Source organism: Dromiciops gliroides, chromosome 1 (genome assembly GCF_019393635.1).
Source record: "Dromiciops gliroides isolate mDroGli1 chromosome 1, mDroGli1.pri, whole genome shotgun sequence".
NCBI classification, from domain to species: domain Eukaryota; kingdom Metazoa; phylum Chordata; class Mammalia; order Microbiotheria; family Microbiotheriidae; genus Dromiciops; species Dromiciops gliroides.
In genome coordinates, this window is record NC_057861.1 from 31,915,681 (window position 1) to 31,938,642 (window position 22,962).

Consider the following 22,962-nt stretch of genomic DNA (forward strand, 5'->3'; position numbering starts at 1 on the left):
TGCTCTTCCTATTATCTCAGTTGGTCCTCACAACAAACCTGTGAGGTGGGTGCAATTATTGTCCCCTTTTACAGAAGAGGAAAATGAGGCTGAGAGCCATTAAGTGACCTGCTCAAGGACATATGATTCTTATTTAAGGTTGGATTTGAACTCAGGTCTTCCTGGCTCAATGCATCACCTACTTGCACCTCCGCCCATTTTACAGATGAGAAAGTTGAGGACCAGGAAGGTGAAGAGAGTTGCCCAAGGTCCCCATAGGCAGTGTATGATAAAGTCAGAATTTGAATTCAGGTCCCTTGATTCTAGAGCCAAGGCTCCTTTATTACCCTAATCCGCCTCCCACTGCTGCTGGTTCTGCTAGGATAATCCAGTCTCAGAAGGAGAAGGCCTGGCTTGACTATGGGGCTACCTCCCTCGACCCAGAACCGGGAGAGTTCTAAGCTCGCTCTGGAGCGCCCCCCGCCCCGCAATCGCGGCGGGAGCCTTGGCCCCGCCCACCACTAGCGTCACCGAGGATCTCCACCAGCCCCACCCACACTCCCACCCCTTCCTCCAGGGCGCGTGCGCACTGGATTCTTCTCTGCTTCCGCCTTCTCGCGACAAGCCCCGGGCCGCCGGCGGCCTCGCGGGACGCGCCGGCATCTCGCGTGAGCGGGGCTGCGGGGGCTGCGGGGCCGGGACCACGGGGTGGACGGGGCTGCGGGGCCTGGGCTTGGGCCGGGGCCGGGACCGGGAGCGGGAGCTGCATGTGTCCCTTCGGTGGCCGGCGGCGGCGGGGGCTGTGCGAGCGCACGGGTAACGAGGGCCCCGCGGTGCTGCTGGGGGCCGGGGAGGGGGCGCGGGCGGACCCCGAGGGGCCGCCGGGCCCGGAGCCTGCACCCCGCGGCACGCGCGCGCACACGCACGCACACTACCTCTCGCACACGCACCCCCCCCCTTCTGCTCCCGCGGCGGCTTCCGCCCTGCCCCCTCCCCTCCCCCCCCTCCTAGCCCCCCTTCCCGCATCCTTCCCTTCTCAGCCCCCAGACCCTTCTGATATTCCCTTCCCTGCCCCTCCTGCCCATCCCTTCCCCCAGACCCTCCCCCTCCCTTCCCATTCTTCACACCTCCGACTGTAACAGTCCCCTTCTAGGCCCCCACCCCCTTTCCATTATTTCCCCCCCCCCCGACTCTCCCCCCTTCCTTCCCATTCCTCACACCCTCTGACTCTCCATTCCCTTCCTGGACCCTAACAATCCCCTTCCCTTTCGCACCCCCTGACTCTCCATTCCCTTCATGATCCCTCATGTTTCCCTGCTCAAGCTCCATGACTTTCCATTCCCTGTAAAGGGACCCTTATCCTTTGCCTTGCTTTCCTTTCCTCCTTCACAGCCCCTGATGCTCCATTCCCATCCTAGGGCTAGGGCTAGGGCTAGACAGCCTTCCCTCCCACCCCCCCATTCCTCAGGGCCCTCTGCCTTCCTACTCCATCCCCTTAACCCCCCCCCCCCCCAGTGCTTCACATTTTAGGATTTCCCACTCCCCATAGGGACTTTTCTCTTAGAATCCTTATACAAACATGTACCTTTTTCTCTGATTTTTTGTCCTCTCTGCCTTAATAATTTCTGCTCACAAACCTCCACCCTTCTCTTCCTCCTTCCTCACATTCTCTAATTCTCCATTCTTTTAGACCCACAGCTGTCTGCCCCCTCGTTCCTTATGCCTTCTTATTCTTTCAGCCTCCCTGGGCCTTCTCTTTCCTCATTTGTAAAATGATGGGGTTGGTTGGACTTGAAGGCTTAGTAAGGGCCCTTCCGGCTCCAGATTTATGCTCTTGTCTTCGTTCTTCACCCCTTTTGCCTCCCCATTTTCCTCTCCTCATTTGTCACATTTTCCTTTCTTCCCACCCTCTAATCCTTCCTCAGCTCTGCCCTTCTCTCTTCTTCAAATGTCCTAGTCCTCTTTACCCCTTTTTCCTAATTCTTCAAGCCCTCTGGACTTCAAATTTCAAGTCCTTCAGGCCCTCATCTTTCTTCATCCTTCATACATTCTGAAAGATACACTTCATACACATCCTCCAAACCCTCTTCCTTGTAATTGGTTGCCACTGATTGAACAGTTCTTTGTCCTTTTTCTTATCCCTCTCATCCTTTGATTTTTTTTTGTTCTTAATACCTTTCTTTTTCCTCCATTTCAGGCTTCCCCTTCCCCATACTCCATCCTCTGCCTCTCACATTTCATAATTTATTCCTCATACTGGCTTTCCCTTCAATCCCCTCATAGGAACTCATCTTTCTTTTCTCATTCTTTATTCAGCTACTCTCTTCAGCCTCTCATTGAACAAGTTATACAGCCTCTTTAGGACTTTGTTTCTTCTAGCTCTTAGATTGGGATGCTGTGGTCTTTCATAATTTCTTATACTCTTCCATACTCCACTTCTTTCTTCTACCTGTTCTTTGAGACCCTCTGAAGCTTCTTACACCCTCTGTAAAATGAATTAGATCAGGAGTTTTTAAACTGGAGTCCATGAATTTTTTATATTTTGATAAATGCATTTCAGCATAATGGTTTCTTTTGTAATCCTTTGTATTTTATACTTTTTTTTTTTTTTGCGGGGCATTGGGGGTTAAGTGACTTGCCCAGGGTCACACAGCTAGTAAGTGTCAAGTGTCTGAAGTCGGATTTGAACTCAGGTCCTCCTGAATCCAGGGCCAGTGCTTTATCCACTGTGCCACCTAGCTGCCCCTATTTTATACTTTTAAAATCATGTTTCTGAACCAAGAACTTCCAAAGGGGTCTATGACCCAAGATGAAGAACCTATGGGATTAGCTGATCTCTTAAGTTATATTCCAATTCTCCAATTCTCTGATCCTTTGTCTCTTCCTTTCCCTATTCCCCACCCTATTTACAGCCTCTTTCTCTCATACTTGACAATCCATTGGACCTTCACAGGATTCAAGATTTAGAGTTGAAAAAGACCATCTAGTCTAACCAGCTGGTTAGGAGGAGGAAACTGAGGCTCCAGGATGTTAAATGACTTGTCCAAGGTCACCCAGTCCTTAGAGTAGCAGAATTGGGATTTGGATCCACTCCCTCTGACTCCAGATCCCACCTTTGCCTGGTATCATCTGCTGTCCCATCCCTCCTGTCTTGCTGCTTGAGTTTGTCCTTCCTGCATGATCACATCCTTCTCCATTCTCCTGTCACAGACTCCCTAGACTAGAGAGCTAAAAAGGACCCAAGAGACCATGTAGTCCCATCTCTTCCTTTTATAAATGAGGAAACTGAGCCCTAGAAAAGGGGAGTGAGCCCCTCTTCCTCTTTGTCGTCTTGCTACAGATCACATCTTTCTGCTCACTTTTGAAACTTCGAACATTGCTTCCCCGCTTACTTGGCTGATTTTTTTTCCCTTGTCCAGCACATGCTCATGTCTTCCTTCTCTTTACTCCATTCTTTTTGTAGTAGTTTATATGATTATCGTTTTTAAGATTTAGAACTGGAATTCTAGTCTTCTCATTTTACACATGATAAAACAGGCCCAGCGTGGTCAAGTGACTAGCCCTCTTTATCATCTCCTCATCCATATCCTGTTATGTCTTCTCATTTGTTGTTTTTTAGTACTGTTTTATGAGCCTCGTTATTACAATGCACTGCTTGATAACCTCTTTGAAATGGATAGATGTAGGGGGCAGCTAGGTGGCGCAGTGGATAAAGCACTGGCCTTGGATTCAGGAGGACCTGAGTTCAAATCCAGGCCTCAGACACTTGACACTTGCTAGCTGTGTGACCCTGGGCAAGTCACTTGACCCTCATTGCCCTACCAAAAAACCCAACAAAACCAAGAAATGGATAGATGTAGGAGAAAAGTGGGTTACTACTTTTGAGTGTGTGGTGTTCTAAAGGAGTTCATTGAAAATAATGGAGTTTTTCCTTTTTCCTTATAGGTTTGTGAGATGGCTACAGACTTTCCTGAGTCCACTGCCCCTGACTGCAAAGGAGACCTGAAGAGCAACATCAAGCTAGACACTGATTACCCACTTCGGGTCCTTTACTGTGGAGGCAAGTGTTTTCTGAACCGCTCAGGCTGTGTCCCTGATTATTAGTAATCTGTCCTGCTTTTCATTTCCATGTGTTCTAAATTCCTTCTGGGTCTTGCATTTCTACCTGGATGCCTCAGTTTTATGAAGAGGTGACCCTGGGTTCTCGAATAAACCCTAACTGAAAAGATTCCAAGCACAGTTCCAAGGGAAGATAGACCTACTTTTTAACTGATTTTAAGTAGTTCATCTGCTTGACCCCAGGGTGAGGAATATTTCCGCCATAGCAGCTCACCTGAGGCATAGAAGTGGTTGACATTCGTACTGTACTTTTGAGTCCAGGAAGTACTTTACCTGCATATCTCATCTGAACTGGACAGCAGCCTCAGAGGAGGGGCTACAAATATCATCCCCACTTTATAGATAAGGAAACACTGGGGCTGAGAGGCCATTGTTCCTGGTCACATAAGAACTTGTGATCTGTGTCTGCAGAAGGAGGACCTGCACTGGCCCAATCCTGGATTTTCCAAGCATTGTCATTAAACTAAAATAGTTAATGGATAGCATTTCTTATATGTGGACATAGTCTTTGTATTTTTTGCTTGGTGTGTTTTCATTTTAATGTGGAAATATTTGTGAATGGGATATGCTTTTGAATGTTGTGACAATGGATAGAGTGCCGGGTCTAGAGTCAGGAAGATCTGAGTTCAAATCCAGCCTTAAGACCCTGGGCAAGTCACTTCTCCCTGTTTGCCTCAGTTTCCTCACCTGTAAAATGAGCTGGAGAAGGAAATGGCAAACCATTCCTGTATTTTTGGCAAACAAAAAACAACCCACATAGGGTCATAAAGAGGCTGACACAAGTGAAACAACTGGACGACAGCTCTTTCTAAGGTGGATCCAAATTCTGCCAGGTCTGAAAAGCTCCATACCTTTCCTAGGCCCTCATCCTTCCCTTCTCCATCCCCCTTAGATCATCACATTTCCTTTCTCATTCACATCCACAATTTTGAAGGAATTTAGGGCACAGGGAAATGTGAAGTCCAGGGAGTCTGGGTTTGATACAGCAGGTGCTTCCAGAGGGGAAGCCCCAGGGGGCGATCGGCAGCCCTAGAGTTCCACTTCTGCCTCTGATGCCTCTTCCTGCTGGGTGACCTTGGTCGAGTCATTGGGCCTCGATGCCTTGGCTCTGAGGATGGCCTCTGAGGTTTCTTCAGCTCCCTGTCTCTGAAGGTCTTGATGGGAAAGGGTCACAGTGCAATCAGAGGAAGGGAGAACCTAGGGGCAGGGGAATGTTATTGTCATCCAGCTTTGTGACGGTGAGAGCTTGGATTAGAGTTGCAGTCGTGGAGATGGAAGGGCCAAATCTGAGAAACATCAAAGGCTGGACCAGATAGAGAGGATGAAGGGAAAAGAGAAGTTAGAAAAGGACTCCAAGGTTTCTAATCTGAAAAAAAAAATGGGAATAACTGACATGAGGCATCTGGGAAAGGGAGAGCTGTGTTGGAGGACAAGATGCTGAATGTGACTTGGAATAGTTTGCATTTCAGATCACGTCTAAGTAGAGAAATCCATTGGGTACTTTGAGATGTGGGTGTAGAGAAGTTGATTTTCATGTCCTTAGCAGTTTGGAATAAGAAGAGCAGATGGGATCTAGAATGTGATTAGAGAGAGAACAACAGGGACAGAGCCCGGGGTGACATCGACTCTCAGAAGGGAGGCATTAAGAGGATCAGACATGCTACAGGAGAGTTTGGAGGGATCTCAGAAGTCCACTGGCTCCACTCAGTAGCCAAAACATGAATTCCCCCTGCAGTTCTCTGATGAGTGATCACATCCAGCCTTGGATGCCTCCTGTGGTGAGCGACTCACTGTTTACTGAGATTGCGTTCCATTTTTATCCATCTCAAATTTTTAGTAAATGTTTACCGATGTTGAGCCAAAGCGCCTCAACCCTTGGTCCTAGTTCTTCCTGCTAGGTCATAATAGAATAAATCAAATCCCTTTTCTGCATGTTCAAGATACCTCAAACAGGAAAAGAAAATAATGAAATTTGGTGGGGAAAAATGTGGCAGAATTGTCCTTAAATTTTTACCTGACTAGGGAATTTCAGAGGACAATGTAGTCCCACTTTTAGTCTGTCTCTGACTAGAACCAGAAAGACCCAGGGTGTTGCTCACATAGACAGCTTGTGTGACTCTGGGCAAGATCCTTAACCTTTCAGATGAAACATCTGTAAAGTGCTTGGTGTAGTGCCCAACACACAGCAGGTGCTTAATAAGTGCTTGATCCCTGCTTCTCTCCCTCTTAATGACAATTTAGATACAACTTCCTAAGACTACAAGTGGCAGAGAAGGTGCTGATCTGATTGGTAAAAGGGGGTTTCCTCATCTGGGAGTTCACTATGACAAATCATTGGGCCAGGCCCTTTTTGTATCTCAATTTAATAATAATTGTTCATATTTATATGGAATTTCATGGCTTGCAAAATACTTTATGCACATTATTTCATTTGAACCTCACACAACTTTGTGAGGTAGATTTTTTTAGATGGGGAAACTGAGGCTGAGAGAGGTTAGGTGACTTCCCCAGGGCCATACAAACTAAGGTTTATTAGAATCCTTGTCTTCCTGATTCCAAACTTGATGTGACATGGAAGCTTGAGATAAGGATAATTTTTTTAAAAATCCCACTTCTCCTTAAATATGTTTTCCTTCCTTCTTTCTTTCTTTCTTTCCTTTCCTTTCCTTCCTTCCTTCCTTCCTTTCTTTCTTCCTTTCCTCCTTTCCTCCTTTCTTGACTTGCCCAAGGTAGTTCGTGTCAAGTGTCTGAGGCTGGATTTGAACTCAGGTCCTCCTGAATCCAAGGCTGGCGCTTTATCCACTGCGCCACCTAGCTGCCCCCTTAAATATGTTTTTTAAAATGATTTAATTTGGGGCAGCTAGATGGCGCAGTGGATAGAGCACTGGCCCTGGAGTCAGGAGGACCTGAGTTCAAATCCGGCCTCAGACACTTAACACTTACTAGCTGTGTGACCCTGGGCAAGTCACTTAACCCCAATTGCCTCACTAAAAAAATAAAAAAAAAAAAGATTTAATTTTATCCTGAATTATCTGGGTGTGTGTCTATACGAACATACATGCAAAACTTAGAAATCATAATGTAGAATAATAGGAATAGGGAATGGACCTTTGATTGGCCTATTCTCAGCAATTTATAGTCTTAGAGCTTTGTCTAGAGCGCTGAGATAAGTGACTATTTTGTGGGGTTTTCATCATCAGGACTTGAACCCAGGTCTGTCTTCTTGGCTCCTAGGAAGCCATGCTGCCTCTCCTGTGTAAAACAGTACTCAGAAGAGGGTTACAGATAGAGGAAAAGATACAGAAGTGAAGACATGGCAGCAACCTGATGGGGAGAGGGAATTCTGACTAGTATTGTGTATTATGCCTTGAATATTGTTGGGGTTAATGCAACTACTATTTGACATTTAACTGGCGTTTTATATCTTGAAGTTTTTTAATAGCAACCATTATTCTGATACCAAAATGTGTTCAACTTAGTGTGAACATAAAATTGCCAAAGCAATTGCATTAGTTAGAAGTTAGAAAGCTTAGAGAGAATTTCAGCTTTGTCTTTCTAGTATTTAAATTTGGTAATTGAAGTTGCAGTGACCAGAAATAAAATTCTGCTTTCGACATTCATTTTGGTAAGATTTTCAGTTGCAAATTTTTCTCCTTCCCTCCCTCCTCTCCAAGATGTCAAACAATCAGATAAAGGTTATATATGTACAATCATGTTATACCTATTTCTATATTAGTCTAAAATTTTGGTAACATGATAGGCCTAGGTAAGGGCTCCCCATGGGTCACTGTGTACACTAGTTATTTCTCAGAATCCCAGAACTTTAGGGGTAGAAGGGACCTCAGTGGTAAAGCCCATACCCCAAGAATCTCCCATCTCTCATGCTTAATGAGTGGTCATCCAGGCTCTCTTGGAAGACTTCCAGTGAAGGAGAGCTCAGCCTCTGACATAGCCTATTTTACTTTGGGGGGGGGGGGCGGGGACAGGGCAATGAGGGTTAAGTGACTTGCCCAGGGTCACACAGCTAGTTAAGTGTCAAGTGTCTGAAGCTGGATTTGAACTCAGGTCCTCCTGAATCCAAGGCCAGTGCTTTATCCACTGCACCACCTAGCTGCCCCCAAAAACCTTTTTTTTTTCTTTCTTTTTTTTTTTCAGGGCAATGGGGGTTAAGTGACTTGCCCAGGGTCACACAGCTAGTAAGTGTCTGAGGCCAGATTTGAACTGAGGTACTCCTGAATCCAGGGCCAGTGCTTTATCCACTGCACCCCCTAGCTGCCTCGCCTATTTTACTTTTGCACAATGCTGATTGTTGGGAATTGACTCCTTTGTTTCCACCCGTTGCTGCTATTTTTGCCTTCTAGGACCAAAGTCTGATCTTTGTTCTGTGTGACAGGACTTCAGATACTTAACAGCTTGATAGCTTTTGTCCCATTTAGTCTTCTCTTCAGGCTGAACATCCCTAATTCTTTCAGCTGATTTTAATATGACATAGACCCAAGCAAGGCCCTTCTCAATTCTAGATGCCTTCATCTCTGCTTTCTCCACTGTATCAGTGTCATTACACTGTGATGTCCCAAACTGAACATGATATTTGGGGTGTAGTTTGAAGAGGGATTATCATCTTATTCTTGGAAGCTGTCTCTTAATTCAACCCAAGATTGTACTAGCCTTTAGCTGCCCCATCACATTAATGATTTGTTGAGCTTGTTAGCCACTAAGACCAACTGCCACCTAAACATAAATAGTACTTGTGAAGTTGATTCTTCCAATCCATGTGTAAAATGTTATTCTAATCCCTGTTAAATTTCATCTTGAGTTACAGCCTTAAGTTCTAACCTGTCAGGCTGTTTTTAAAACTTCACTCTGTTGTCCATTGTGTTAGCAGTTCTATCGTGTCTGAGGATTGAATGAGTATGTCACTTCTGCCTTCATCCAAGACATTGATAAGATTGGTGACCTTCTCCATAGTCGACATTGAGTCCTTAACTACTCCTAGAGTCTGACCAACCAGCTGATGCCAGATGATCTAGTTCACTTATTTTTCCATAACAGTAACAATAAGGTGCTTTTCCCCAGTGCTTTGCTGAAGTTGCAATAAACTATAGCAATTGGATTCTTACACTTAGTTAACCTTGTCCAAAAAAAGGCTGTCAGGACTACGCCTGATGAAGCTGTGCTGGCTCCTTGTAATCGCCATTTCCTTTTAAATTTAATTAAATCTAATTTTTTCCGTGAATGAAAATCCACCTTTTCTTTCTCCCACCTCTTCCTACTCTATTGAAAAAGAAAGAAAAACAAAACACTTATGACAGTTATGCACAGTCAAGCAAAACAAATTGCCACATGCCAGAAAAAAGTGTTTCAGCCTGTACTCTTGAGTCCCTCACCTCTTCAAGGAGAGGTGGGTTCTTTGTTTCATTATGAGTCCTCTGGAATCAGGTCAGCCATTTCCTTGAAGGTTCTTTGTCTTTCCAGTATTGTAAATGGTGTGTAAATTGTTCTTCTGTTTCTTTTTACTTTGTCCTGCTTCAGTTCTTACAAGTCTTCTTTTCTAGACATTTCCCAGCTGTTTTGCTAATGATCCATTTCTAGAATTTTCATAGGAATTGAAGTCCAGTGCACTAGCCTGAAATGTACAAAGGGTTCTCTTCCCTTTTTGGAAATAAGGACATGTTCCTTTCTTCATCTCTCTGATGTTCCCGTGGGCGTCATGTTTTTGTCCAAGACTGGTAATCCTTTGGAGGTTTCCTTTTGAGCTAGTGATCAGACCATGTCTTTTGACTTGAAGCCAGATTCACTTTTCACTATGCCATACTGCTTCTACTAAAGATGGAGAAGAGTTGGTTGAGGATTATATGACAATAACCCTTTTATTGAATCCATAGGAGCTTATGAGGTAACCTAGATCAGCACTTTGGGGGCCTTTCACAGAAAAGTGGCTGGATGAGAGAGAAATATGATGATCTAGCAAAGGATACTGAGGAGAAAGGGTCTAGGCAGAGAGCTGAGAGAGAGCGAGCTATGAGGGAGGCCAAGGAAGGAGAGAGGATCCAGGGGATGGAATGAAAGAAGAATGAGGCTTAAGAAAAGACTGTTTGATTTAGCAGTTAAAAGATTGTTGGTGGTCTTGAAGAAAGCAGTTCTATTATTTTTTGTTTGTTTGTTTTTTTGTTTTTTTAGTGAGGCAGTTGGGGTTAAGTGACTTGTCCAGGGTCACACAGCTAGCAAGTGTTAAGTGTCTGAGGTCAGATTTGAACTCAGGTACTCCTGACTCCAGGGCCAGTGTTCTATCCACTGTGCCACTTAGCTGCCCCAGAAAGCAGTTTTATTAAAGTGTTTGGAAGTCAGATTACAAGGGATGGAGAGGTGAGGAAGTGAGGGTCAGTTACTAGAGACAGCTCTTTCTAGAGCTCTGAGTGAAAGGGGGAAGAGGTAAAGGACTCTAACTTCAGTGAGTGGCATGGGAAAGGTTGTGGGTTTTTTTTTTAAGGATTTGGGGAGAACTGAGCATGTTGTAGCTAGGAGGGGAAGGATTGTATGGATAAAGGGAGTGAATATGAGAGAAAATAGTAATAACCAGGCCAAGCCACTGGAAGAGATGGGACAAGATGAGGAGGCTTGACTTTGGCAGGGAAAAGCCTCCAAGGACAAGAGAAGGAAGGGGGATGTTTGAGGTGTGGAATAGGGGAGAAGAGCACAGCAGGAGGTGAAGTCCTCTGGTAGGGCTGTGGGGAGTTGTGTAGGAGGCTAGATGGGAACAGCTGTTGTTCAGAACACAATGGAGAGTTGGCCAGTAAAAGTAAAAGGGTAGGGGGCAGCTAGGTGGCTCAGTGGATAAAGCACTGGCCTTGGATTCAGGAGTACCTGAGTTCAAATCCGGCCTCAGACACTTGACACTAGCTGTGTGACCCTGGGCAAGTCACTTAACCCTCATTGCCCTGTAAAAAAAAAATTTTTTTCCAAAAATAAAAAAAATAAAAGGGTGGTGGTGAAGCTGTGAGGGCCTGAGTACAGTGTTAGCAGGAACTGAGAAGAAGGTGCATGGCCAGGGGAAGCTGGCCTTATGGTTTCCAAGGCACGGGTGAGAGAGGGAGAAGTGAATCAAGCAAAGGGAGATGGGTGAGAATACAAAGGGAAGAAAGTAAGGCCAGAGCTGGGAGAACAAGGCACTTTGAATCGCCTCGTTGTCACAGCAGGATACAGGAGTAATGTCCCAGGGAGAGAGGCTGTGGTCAAAGGAAGGGATTTCAGAGGTTTGCCTCATGGGGGTACGGGAGTTATGGGTAATACTGAAGTCACGGGTATGACTGTCTTTGTTCCTCAGCTGGGAAGAAGGTGCAGATAATGGTATTTGGGAAGCTATTGTAGGAGGAAGTGTGAAAGCATGTTATTAAGTCTCCACATATAAGGGCAGAGACTGAGAGGGATGTTGTTGTTTGTCCTTCATTTTCTTTTCTTTCTTTCTTTTTTTTTTTTGGTGAGGCAATTGAGGTTAAGTGACTTACCCAGGATCATACAGCTAGTGTCAAGCGTCTGAGGCCGGATTTGAACTCAGGTCCTCCTGAATCCAGGGCCGGTGTTTTATCCACTGCACCACCTAGCTAGCTACCCTTGTCGTTCATTTTCAAAGAGGACCAGTGATGTCACAGGTGATGTCTTGACTTGTGAGTGAATTGGATTTAAGTGAGGCAGATTGCACAGAGTCATCAGCCTCATTCTCTTCCTGAGTCATCTAAATCCAGGGGCCGGACAAAAGTCAAGATGACTGGCAGCGGCCCAAGATGCAGTGGATGATCTTGGCACCTTCGATGTCCGGCCAAGCTCTAAGGACACCGCAGAGCTGGCTTCAGCCGCCTTCATGGCCATTGGAACAAATTGTTCTCATCCACTTACTCTGCTGGGGAAGTCTTCACGTGCTTGGGGTAGACATTCCTCAGACTCATTGACAGGTTTGAGGCCTGTCTGTAGAGACGCTTTACTGGGGTGTGGCCACTGTGCATACTACAGCTTCGTGGAGTTGAGTGGTAGGAGGAAACCGAAGGTGGATGGGCCTCCCCGAAAAGGGATCTGCAGGCCCTGACACCAAAGGTGCTAGTTCTCCTGAACACCCCATACAGCCCGGGGACAGGGAGGGATACAGTGAGTCAAGTGCACTGAATTCCTTGAGAAATAAAGGGAAATGGCCCATAGGCTTGTAGTTGGCTCTAACCAGGGTCTGAACAGGGTGTTGCAGACAGATGGAATGAACTCGAAAGAAGGAGAAGTTACACGGTGGGGACAGGGGGCGGGTCTAGAAGCGGCAGTGAGACACAAGGTACCTCCCTTGAGAAGCAGCACCCTCTGTGTCTCTGTCTGACCTTGGACAAGTCACTTAACTAATCTAGACCCTCAGTCTCCTCTTCCCTAAGATGAGGGGGTTGGACAAGATAGCTTGTGAGGTCATTGACTTTTTGTAGCCAAAGGTTCTTCCAGGTGGAATGGGAAGGAACTTTATCAATTTTTGCTTAAAGAGATTAAGTGTCCTGCAGTTCAAAATTACATTACTGCTTTTCATTAAATTACCAAATTACATTGCTGATGACTAAAATGCAAAATATGGCTCAATGATTTTCATTATTCACAAAATCTCATCAATCTGCTTTGTTCACTTTTGGGATCATTTGACTATGTCAGTTGCACACATTTTTTTCTTGGGGCGATCTGAGAAGGGGCCTGCGTTGCTGCCATCACCTCCTCTTCTTAGGGAAAGCCCCAAGTCTCATTCTTTCAGGAATTCCTGCTTGCTGGCTTCACCCGTATGTTATGCAGTGTGCAGGGCCAGTTAGCCCCCAGACTGGGCTGGTGATCTGGGGTCCACTGTTTGCCGTTTATTTGTTGAAGAATCCCCTCTAGGTAAGTGCAAGGCAGCGCTCAGAATTCTTATGGGTGAGGCATTAATCAGTGTGCATATGTGCACTAGGGGACAGTGTCTACCACAAAGAGTTTCCTTTTACATTATAACTATAGCTGGAATAGAAATTTTCTAATATTTTTAGAAGAAATATATTAGAATAAGTATTCCAGCTTATTTTCTATTAAGGTTAGCTCAGAGTTAACTGGCTGGTTGCTGATCCAGCTAAACTAAGTAGTACTTATGCTTCTGAATTCTTGGACTTGTAGACCAGAAGGCTGAAGAATAACAGTAATGTTGAAGAGCCCAGTGTTATAAGAATAATGAATTGACATTTCCCAAACAGGACAAAGAAGTGTGAAGGTGATTGGGAGACCTTTGGAATTATAAAGAAAGCCAGAGATTGAATCCAAGGAGGGGAAATCTGGGAAGACTTGGCAAAATTGAGATAGAGAAAATGTTGGGATGAAGTACATCACCACATCACAATGATGGTGGTAATACTAATAGGAATAATAATAGTGAATGTTTGTATAATGTTGATTGTGTGCCAGGAACTGTGCTAAGAAGCACTTGACAATTTTTATAACATTTGATCTTGAGCTGAAGGAGAAGAATGACTTGAAGAGAAGGAAGATTCAAGGAAAACTTAATTAGCCAGACAAGGTAAAAGGTGAAAAAGAGTTTAGCTGCCAATGTATTCACTAAGTGCCAAAGAGTGTCTGCATTTGACAGTTACCAGCTGTTTGTCATAGATGTTTTCCAGAGTGGCTCCTACAAGAAAAAAACTAGGATTGACAATCTCATTTTTAGTGACTATGGAGAGCAGAGAGAATTTTTTGGTGATCTTCATTGAGTGTATGATTTTTGTATTGCTGCTTAAAATGTAGACTTATCTCTCTCATAGAAGAGAAGATGATCAATAAACGTTTATTAAGGGCCTGCTATGTGCCAGTCACTGTGCCAGGTGTTGAGGATACAGAAGGGTAAAAGACAGTCCCTGCCCTCGAGTAGTTTATAATCTAATTGGAGAGACAACATGCTAAAGATACACAAAGCTAGCTACATACAGGGTAGATAATAAATAATTAAAAGAGGGAAGGCAGTAGAATCAAGAGGGGTTAGGGAAGGCTTCCTGTAGAAGGTGGGATTTAAAGGAAGGCAGAGGAGGCAGCTAGGTGGCACAGTGGATAAAGCATCAGCCCTGGATTCAGGAGGACCTGAGTTCAAATCCAGCCTCAGACACTAGGCAAGTCACTTAGCCCTCACCCCACAAAAATAAAATAAAATAAAGGAAGCCAAAGTTTATTCATTGGAGCAGGGGAGAGGGAGTACATTCCAGCCATGGGGGACAGCCAGAGAGAATGTCCCGAGCTGAGAGATGGAACAATCAAGTGGCCAGAGTCACTGGATAGAACGATGGGAAGACAAACAGCTTCTTCCTTAGATCATCCACCTCTTTCTTCTGAAAGAGCTTCAGATGGGTTTTTAAGCTGTCACTGGAGCTTTCTCTTGGGTAACACCCTCCCATCTTTCATTTCAGATTCCTTCCCCACCCCCACCCCCTTTTTCTCCTTTGAAGCTGTGTTTCTGTTTCCTTTAGGAATGTCTGTTCTCCTTAGCAGCCTGGAGTGTGGAGAGGCAGTCTCTTCACCTCTCCTCTAGGAGGGGGATTAAATTACATCTGTAACACCCATAACAGTCATCCAGCTGTGGCAGAAGTACAGGCATCACCCACTTGTGCAGTCACTGCACACTTTCCCCTTCTTTCCATAATGGTTGAAATTTTTCACTACTTGTGGCTCTGCTCACACCTACTCTAAGCACCTGGTTAAAACTAGCCTGTTTTCATCTTAGCTCTGGCAGCCATACCCATCAACCCCCAACTCCCACCCCGCTTCTCATCATTTCATCTCCCCAGCCATTCTGCTCTTTCACTTTGCTTTACTCTTGAGTAAAAGTACCTTTTCTTTGCTTGCCTTGTCTTACCAACAACCGTTTCTTTTTCCTTCTTGAGTCTACCTCCTCAGGATATAGTTTCTAATTCTTTCTTGATCTTCCTTGATCCTTGTCTGTCCTTGATCCTGCTTCTTTTTCAACTGTGTAGTCGAATCTGGGCCATCACATTCTCCTCAGTTCCCCATCACTCCCGATTCAACCTTTGACCACTTGTCCAAACCACCCTCTGGGTTACCAGCATCATCTCCTTTTTATTCCATTGAGGTCCTTTTGCTTGTCCCTTTCCTTCTCTCTGAGAAGCAGGAAATCGAATGTCCAGACAAGAGAGGAAAGGAGAGGGGTTCTTAGCTCATGTGCAGTGTTTGAATATTTGCTGTGTAGAGCTAGGGTTAGCCTCATGAGAGCAGAATAGGAATGTCTGAAGCAACTTGCAGAAAGGTAGATTTAGTTTCAGTGATAAGGAAAATGCTCTAAATGATTCTCTCTGCCAAAGTAGAGTGGGCATGTCGTGGGGGGTCTTCAAGCAAAGTACAGCTTCTCTGGCAAGTGTGCCAAAGAGCGAATCCTTTTTTCAGTGTGGCTCTCTTGAGATGACTGAATTCTTTTCTTACCCCAGAATTCTGTTCAAATTAATTGGGCTCTTCTGTACCTTGTGAAAACATGGCTGAATTGCCAAATTCTCACTGAACATGAAGCTTAGGAAATTAGCTGGGGAGACAGCACAGAGGGGGGTGGAAATCATGACCAGACTAAGAATCAAGAAACTCCGTATTATTATAGTCTTGGCTCTGCTGCCCACCAGTGTCCCATGTCTCTTAAATTTTGTGGGCCTCAGTTTCACCATCTGTAAAATCAGGAGTCTGGCTTGATATTTCTTTTTGTTTTCATTCATTTTATTTCATCTCTTCAGTTCTCTAATCCTACTTACTGAGAGATAATGTGAAGGATAAAAGAAAATGGTATATAACATTTGACAGATACATACACACACACATATATAAATAGGAGTTGTATTAAAGTTGGTTTATACTTGTATCTCTGTGAATACAGAGGCAGTGAGCAAGGATTGGAATCCAATCCAGGAAGCCTCTCTCTAACTTGTCCTGGTGGGTGGGTGTTCAAAGCCCCAAAATAGGATACTCTGACAGAGAAGGTGTCAACCTGCAATGTTATAAGTTTCTTCAATAGGGAGTATCCCTATACCTTGAAATCACAGGTCCAGGAACTAGGAACCTTTGTAAACAAAATATGACAGGATTTGGCCCAGCTCATCTAATAGTAAAAGAATACCATACCAGCTCCCTTTGGTCCTTGTTATAGAAAATAATTAAATTTACTTATGCCTGAGGGTCACTGAAATAATTATGACAGTATGTTAATGGAGAAGATTTATTTTCTGGTTTGTCAGTGGAACTTGATTTAACTGCTCATTGGACCAAATTTGAGAGAGGAGTTCTGTACACTTTCCAGATTAACAGAGCAAGGTTTTAAATATATTCTATGAAATTCTTAAGTGTGGGGGAGAGTGGGAATGAAATAAACTGAAAGGAAATTAATTCCAAATCTTTTTTTCTTTTTCCAGTCTGTTCATTACCAACAGAGGTAAGTCTTTTTCATTGTCTATGATCTTTTGCTAATGTATTTTGGGGCAATTTGTTTCTAGAGTAGTCTTAATGAATTTTTAATTGGCTTGTTTTCAATTTTCTGCCTTTGGATTGGTCAATAGCATCAAATCTCTGGAGTAGTTTCATGGTCTTGTAGAATTATGAAGATTTTTTTTTTTCCCTTAGCTTCTGAGTCATGCTCCTTTGTTCCTTTTAGCTCTACAGTTAACATTTATGTATAAAACTTAGCAAGAGCCAACTAAGGGAGGTAGTAACATGAATTTAATGTAATTCAGATAGTTAAGAACTGGGCAAATGAGAAGACACTGAAAATTAAAGAAATACTCCTATTTTCTTTGTATTCCCTTGCCCTGCCACTCCCTTCTTTATGCCTGTCTCTGAATTTTCATGTTACTCTGACATGGTGTGATTCTCTTTGATTGATTTCCTTTAGCTTTTTTCCTGTTGCAAACTAGGTTTCAGGTAGATGAGTGGGGGAAGTTACTTTTTTCCTCACTGAATGTAATTGTGGCATGTAAATCAAAAGAATTTAATAATGTGCAGAGTTGACTCTTGTAACAGTGAAATTTGTTCTTCTTCCTTCAGTACTGTGAATATATGCCTGATGTTGGTAAATGTCGACAGTGGTTAGAGAAGAATTTTCCAAATGAGTTTGCAAAACTCACTGTAGGTAAGAACATTTTTCTTTTTCTGTCTTCAGAGCTTATGAGAGAGAAAGAGGGAGAGGGGAGAGGGAGGGAACGTGTATACATGTATGCATGTGCCTGTAAGTAAAAACTAATAACTTTTAATACCATAAAGTTTGCATTTAGTGGGATAATACCAGACTATAGTCCAGATACAGACTATGTAGAAGATTTTGTTAAAGTAAGAAAATCTGGGCTGAGTATTGGTTTTTTGGTTTTGGTGAGGCCACTGGGGTTAAGTGACTTGCCCAGGGTCACACAGCTAGTAAGTATCAAGTATCTGGGGCCAGATTTAAACTCAGGTCCTCCTGACTCCAGGGCCAGTGCTCTATCCACCACGCCACCTAGCTGCCCCTGAGTATTGTTTTTTAAAAATTCAGTAAGAGCCAGATATTTTATAAAACTTTGTTTTTAGTAATTCTAAAACTTTTCATGGGAACTTTGTAGCTAGAGAACCACGCATTGCTTGTTATCTCTGATCTTTTTGAAATGGGGTATATCAACCAAGTATAAGAAGGGAAGTTCGTGCTTTGTGACAGATTCAATCATTTTGGAAGAAATCTAAAATCAGATTCATGACTTGCATCCAACATTGGGAACAGTGTGGGTTGGTAACTGGGGAGGAAGTCTGGGTTAGTTGTCCAAAGGGGATGGTGCAAACAGTCACTTGGTACCCAGCCCTCTTGGGGTACAGTAATTGTAGAGCTCATACTGCTGGATCCTTTCTGTCATCCTGCTGATGCCTGCTGAGCTCGAGTGGGGGGGGGGGCTGCACATGCATGCCCACGGGGCACTTGTGAGCTTGAGCCTGTGCCTGCTGTGGCTTACCTTGCCTCCTGGACTCTTGATTCCCAAGTATCGTGTGGGATTTGGGATGTTAATTACCCATGAAGCAGCACTAGCACCTGAGCCCTGTGACCCCAGAGTTAGGTTTGGGAAGATTTGGGGGTGTTCTCTTAAGTCTGATGTCTCAGAAGATGCTGTTACATCTGATTATGACCTTGGGAGGGAGCACTTCTTCTCCACCCTGCCATGAAGATGGGCATCTTTCCTCCTAAAGGATCGCCTCTGGACAGAGCCTATGGTCCTTTCCCGCCTGCATTTAGTCTGTCTTTGGAGAACAAAACATGTACTCATCAAAACTGGCTCAACAAGCACTTATCAAATGCCCGTTCTCTGAGACTTTGCTGGTTCGACTCTTTCTTCTGTGGAATCTATACTTGTAACTTGAAGGCTTTCACAATTAGGCCAGTTAGGGGCTCAGTCATTTGTGTTGTCAACAGGAGACTCTCTTTAATGTGGACACAAAATAAAAACTCCTTTATATACAGGTCACTTTTGCCCTTGCGGAGGTACCCTCGGGTTGGGGAAGAGGGTGCTCTGTTAATGTGAGAAAAAAGATACTAATGCTTTCATGGTCGCTTTTTTGATATAGAAAACTCACCTAAACAAGAACCTGGAATTGGGGAAGGCCAGGGAACAGCAGGAGAAGAGGAGGAGAAGAAAAAGCAAAAGAGAGGCAAGGCCTAAGTAGACTCTCATTTGGGTTCATTTTCTATTTGCTGCCCATTCACTGGCGGAAGTAAGAAGAAGGGAAATGCAATGACAACATCTCCAGTTTGTAGACCCTTCATAAGATAGCGAAAGGGTTCCTCATGTTAATCATTTCTGCCATTGATTGTTATTCTAATTCCTCATGCGTGTTGTTATATGAGGATTATGATACCACAATCCCTAGGGAGGGTTTGGATCCAGCATGCTTTGGGATCACTTTCCCTGTAAGCCAAATTGGACCTTGGGAAACAAGCTTCCTTTGTCCTTCCTTTGTCCATGTCAGAGATGACCAGCCAGACTGTTTATAAACTGAACAATTCCAGCTGCCTCGGTATTATTCAGATACCCATATAAATTAGAGTCAGGTCAGTGCTGCTGTTGTTTTTATGGGAATGCATTTTAATTAGAATGTGTCTATACAAGTTTGGACTTTCAAACTCTAAGTATGTAGATGAGAGTTTTGTATGTTACTACTTTGGGAGAATACCTGTGTTTCCCAAATAAGTAATCAGCCAAATATTAAGATTCCTTGAATATATAGCCCCACTCATATGTACTAAAAGTTGTTTTCAGTTATTTGTTTCACATGAGGCAAAGTAGGTGAGAAAGTAGGTCAGGGCCCTTCTGTTAAAAATAAAAATGGGGGTTGTATTTCGGGAATAGCCATCTCCCTGGTCATTGACACAAATGCTGTTTGAACAGTTATCAAGATTTAACTCTCATCAATGATTATTTCAGGTTTCATATATTTTAAAATGATGTTTTTTAAATTGAAGGCTCATCTATTAGCATAGACAGGAAAAGCACCTTAGAGATAACTTAGTCTGCCTTTACCTCCCCTTTCCATTTTATCGCTAGGGAAACTGAAATTCAAAAGAGATAATTTCTCCTTATGTAAAACACAAAAAAGGAGAGGTGAACCTGAGTAAACATTTGGAATCTGCTTAATGTTTGTTTTATATTATGGAGGGAAGCATTAGGAAGTTTGTGATAAATATCCATGTGTATGTGATCATATAAATTCTGTATTAAAAAAAGAAATAGGAAAACCTTACTCTTTTTTTTTTAAACCTTACTCTTTTTAATAATTTTCTTTAAATAGTAAATTTTAAGAACTTGAATTGGTACTTTAATTATTTTGGCAACAAAATAACAAATAACATGGTGCTCTCTTGTTAAAATAAAGGTGGAAGGGGTCAAATAAAACAGAAAAAGAAGACAGTTCCACAAAAGGTTACAATAGCCAAAATTCCTAGAGCAAAGAAGAAATACGTAACAAGAGTGTGTGGCCTTGCAACTTTCGGTGAGTTCAGGTTTAAATCCATGTCAAAGAACCCAAGTTTGAACTGTAGTCTTACCTGTTTTGTCAGCTATTAAGAAACCTTCACAAGCCTGGTTTGTTTTGTTCTGAGAAAATAAAAATCAAGCTCTGATTTTATAATTCTGGTTTCAAAATTGGAACTTTTTGAGAAATTGAAAAGTCTCTTTGCAGTGGGGGCCATTCCTTGAGGGTCTGAGTAAGGGGAAGTTGAGCTCAGTATGAGGAGGGCCGGCTAGGATTCCCTTTGAAGCCTATCAATGCTGCTCCTCTGTCCTCTACAGGGTTGGTGGCAAAGGGTTGCAAAGTGGCTCATCCCTTCTGTGAGTGGCAGTGGAGGGTGAGGGAAGGCGGGTAGCAGCACAATGATCTGCCTTCACAACTCCTTCAGTCCCTGGAGGCCTTGAACAAGTAGTGAGACTGGGGTGAAACATTTAACCAAGGTCTCTTCGTGTGACAACACAGATTGCAAAACAGTGGACTGGACCTCATTATAAATATTAAGGTCTGTTTCTCTGCTGGGAATGTCTCCTCTTTTTTTCCTTTTAAAGAAAAGACAAAATAAACAAGATATTTATTCTGATTTGGAGTGTATATAATCGATGTGTCCCTGAAACTTAGTTTGCTCTTACTACATATGTTCTCTTTGTATATAAATATACACACATAGGTTTATGTGTGTGTGTGTGTGTGTGTGTGTCTGTCTGTCTGTCTGTCTGTCTGTCTGGTGTTGCTGTGTTTCAAGTAATGAGGTTTCATGTGACAAATAGTTTATAAAAACTGGTTGCTATTACAGTTCAATTATCTCTTTTTAAAAAGAGGAAAATAGAATGCATTAAGTAACTAATATGTATTGAATTAATTGAAATGAAAGCGTACATAAATTGTTTTTATGAATTTGAAGTAAGGCTAAGTGTGTCAAAATAAAAAAGATTTCTTTGTGACACCTAGTTACATTCCACTCTCCCCTCTTTTTTTTTTGACAGAGATTGACCTTAAAGAAGCACAAAGGTTTTTTGCTCAGAAATTCTCCTGTGGTGCCTCAGTTACAGGGGAGGATGAAATCATCATTCAGGGAGACTTTACAGATGACATTATTGATGTAATTCAGGAGAAATGGCCAGAGGTGAGTATATAAAGGCCTGTACACCAGAAGATTAGCAGTGTGACTCCGAGAAGAACACTAAACAGACATTTAGGAAATCTGGAGTTTCTGCCCGACTGACTGAACTTGGGCAGATCCCTTCCCTTCCTATGCTATGTTCCCCAACCCTGGCTCTAGATTCTTCATCTGAAATTGAGATTCTAAAGTAAGAATGTTGTTCAAAGTCACTGCTTTAGCTTCCTCCCTGCTCTGAAAGCATTTGAATTTACTGGTGTGTGACCTTGGGTCGATCACCTCCCCATCCCCATCCCTATCCTTAACTCATTTTTCTTACTTGTAAAATGAAGATCTTGGACTAGATGACCCCTATGATCCCTTCTGGAGACACATTCCTTAGTTTACCCTAAAACTCATGACATGTACCTGTGTTTTACAGGTGGATGATGACAGCATTGAAGATCTTGGAGAAGTAAAGAAGTGATTTTAAAAATTTGTCTGTATTTAATGACCTGAAGTTATAGTTGATGTAGCCAAAGGGAGGGAGGCCTTTAAAAATATATATATTTATCCTACAGTAAAACTGTAGACGACCCTTCTCCTTGGCATTTCACTGTTCTGTACAAGGCTGCTTGTGTTTTTTCTTTTGTTTTATTTTTTAAATTGCCAAAGTCCAATAAACTGGGGAGATCCATCATGCTTATGCATGAAATAGAGATTTAGTTAAATAAAAAATTTTGGTCATATGGTACCGACTTTTATTTTTTTTTTTCCCCAGCACACTCTAGACTTTTTGTGGGAGTATTTTAGCTCACCTATTGTTATTTCAATCCACTAAACAATTTTTTAAAAGAATTTGGATTTTACCAAAGCCAGGCTCTTTTCTCCTCCCTTAAGTCTCCAGTGTGTTAGCCTTCAGTTGGGTAGAAGGCAGCTTGTAGATTTGTTGTGGACTTTACTGTTTGATTACCAACAGATATCCATTTCATACCTTCATTAAAATGCTCTTTTTGAAAAGAGGGCCACTGAAGAGTTGAAAATTCTTCCCAATGTCTACAAATAAAGGAAGAATGAGATTGTCACAAAACTCAAATAACTATACTTCAATCAAAAATATCCGTCTGGGAAAGAGCATAAGCAACTTTGTAGGGTTTTTTTTTTCCCCCAATAGGAATCTATTAGTGATAAATTCACATTTGTACTGTTTTTATAAAGGTCCTAAGCCAGGCATTGCAAACTGGAAAAAAATGTCTTTTAGTTTGCTGTTATAAAATTTAGCACCCATGAAAAAATGCTGATTGTATTTTTTCCCCTTGCAAATTGAAATCCTGAATGTACTGGCCTTTTTATAATTAAGATCTTGAAAGTAATATATAGTAAGGATGTAAATTAAGAAAGTAAGTATGCATTTTACTAAACAAATCTCCCATGAACAGCTGTCTTAAGAAGCAAACATTCAAAAGACCCATTCAGCTTGTGTGGTATATGTATTCTCTTGGTGCTGAAAGATGGCTCTGTGTGTGGCTGTGTCAACTTGTGAACTTTGTGTCAAGATACTCAGTGTTCAGGGTCCGTGGCAAATGCATTTTCAGTTCATATTTGGCCAGCAATGGATGTCACTGCAGGAAAATGTAGGATTAAAATGATCCTTGCCTATAATTTTTGTGTCCTTTTTTGAGTTTGTGACATTAAAATGGAAGTTTGATCAACTTTTTTCATAGCTTTAGTTG

The 22,962-nt window shown here is 42.9% G+C and overlaps 1 protein-coding gene across 3 annotated transcripts; it reads left to right on the forward strand.

The window, feature by feature from the left end:
* The first annotated feature begins 535 nt into the window (after positions 1-535).
* On the forward strand, positions 536-22,891 carry DENR (density regulated re-initiation and release factor). 3 transcript variants are annotated; one of them, XM_043977385.1, is made up of 8 exons: positions 536-647; positions 3,925-4,039; positions 16,530-16,549; positions 17,158-17,242; positions 18,694-18,777; positions 19,999-20,115; positions 21,117-21,256; positions 21,672-22,891. In XM_043977385.1, the coding sequence occupies exons 2-8, from the start codon at positions 3,934-3,936 to the stop codon at positions 21,714-21,716; spliced, it is 597 nt and encodes a 198-aa protein (XP_043833320.1). In that variant the 5' UTR covers positions 536-647; positions 3,925-3,933; the 3' UTR covers positions 21,717-22,891. The 3 variants fall into 3 exon arrangements, 2 of the variants coding, with proteins under 2 accessions (XP_043833320.1, XP_043833321.1); XM_043977386.1 differs by lacking the exon at positions 536-647 and adding an exon at positions 659-795; XR_006354140.1 differs by lacking the exons at positions 536-647; positions 21,672-22,891 and adding exons at positions 666-795; positions 20,415-20,635 and having other exon boundaries at positions 21,117-21,253.
* The last annotated feature ends 71 nt before the right edge of the window (positions 22,892-22,962 follow it).

Excerpts from the sequence above, each read along its gene's own strand:
- DENR (XM_043977385.1), top strand. The coding sequence starts at position 3,934 with ATGGCTACAGACTTTCCTGAGTCCACTGCCCCTGACTGCAAAGGAGAC. Across the intron at positions 16,550-17,157 it reads TCTGTTCATTACCAACAGAG|TACTGTGAATATATGCCTGA; the intron begins GTAAGTCTTTTT and ends TTCTTCCTTCAG. Across the intron at positions 17,243-18,693 it reads GTTTGCAAAACTCACTGTAG|AAAACTCACCTAAACAAGAA; the intron begins GTAAGAACATTT and ends TTTTTGATATAG.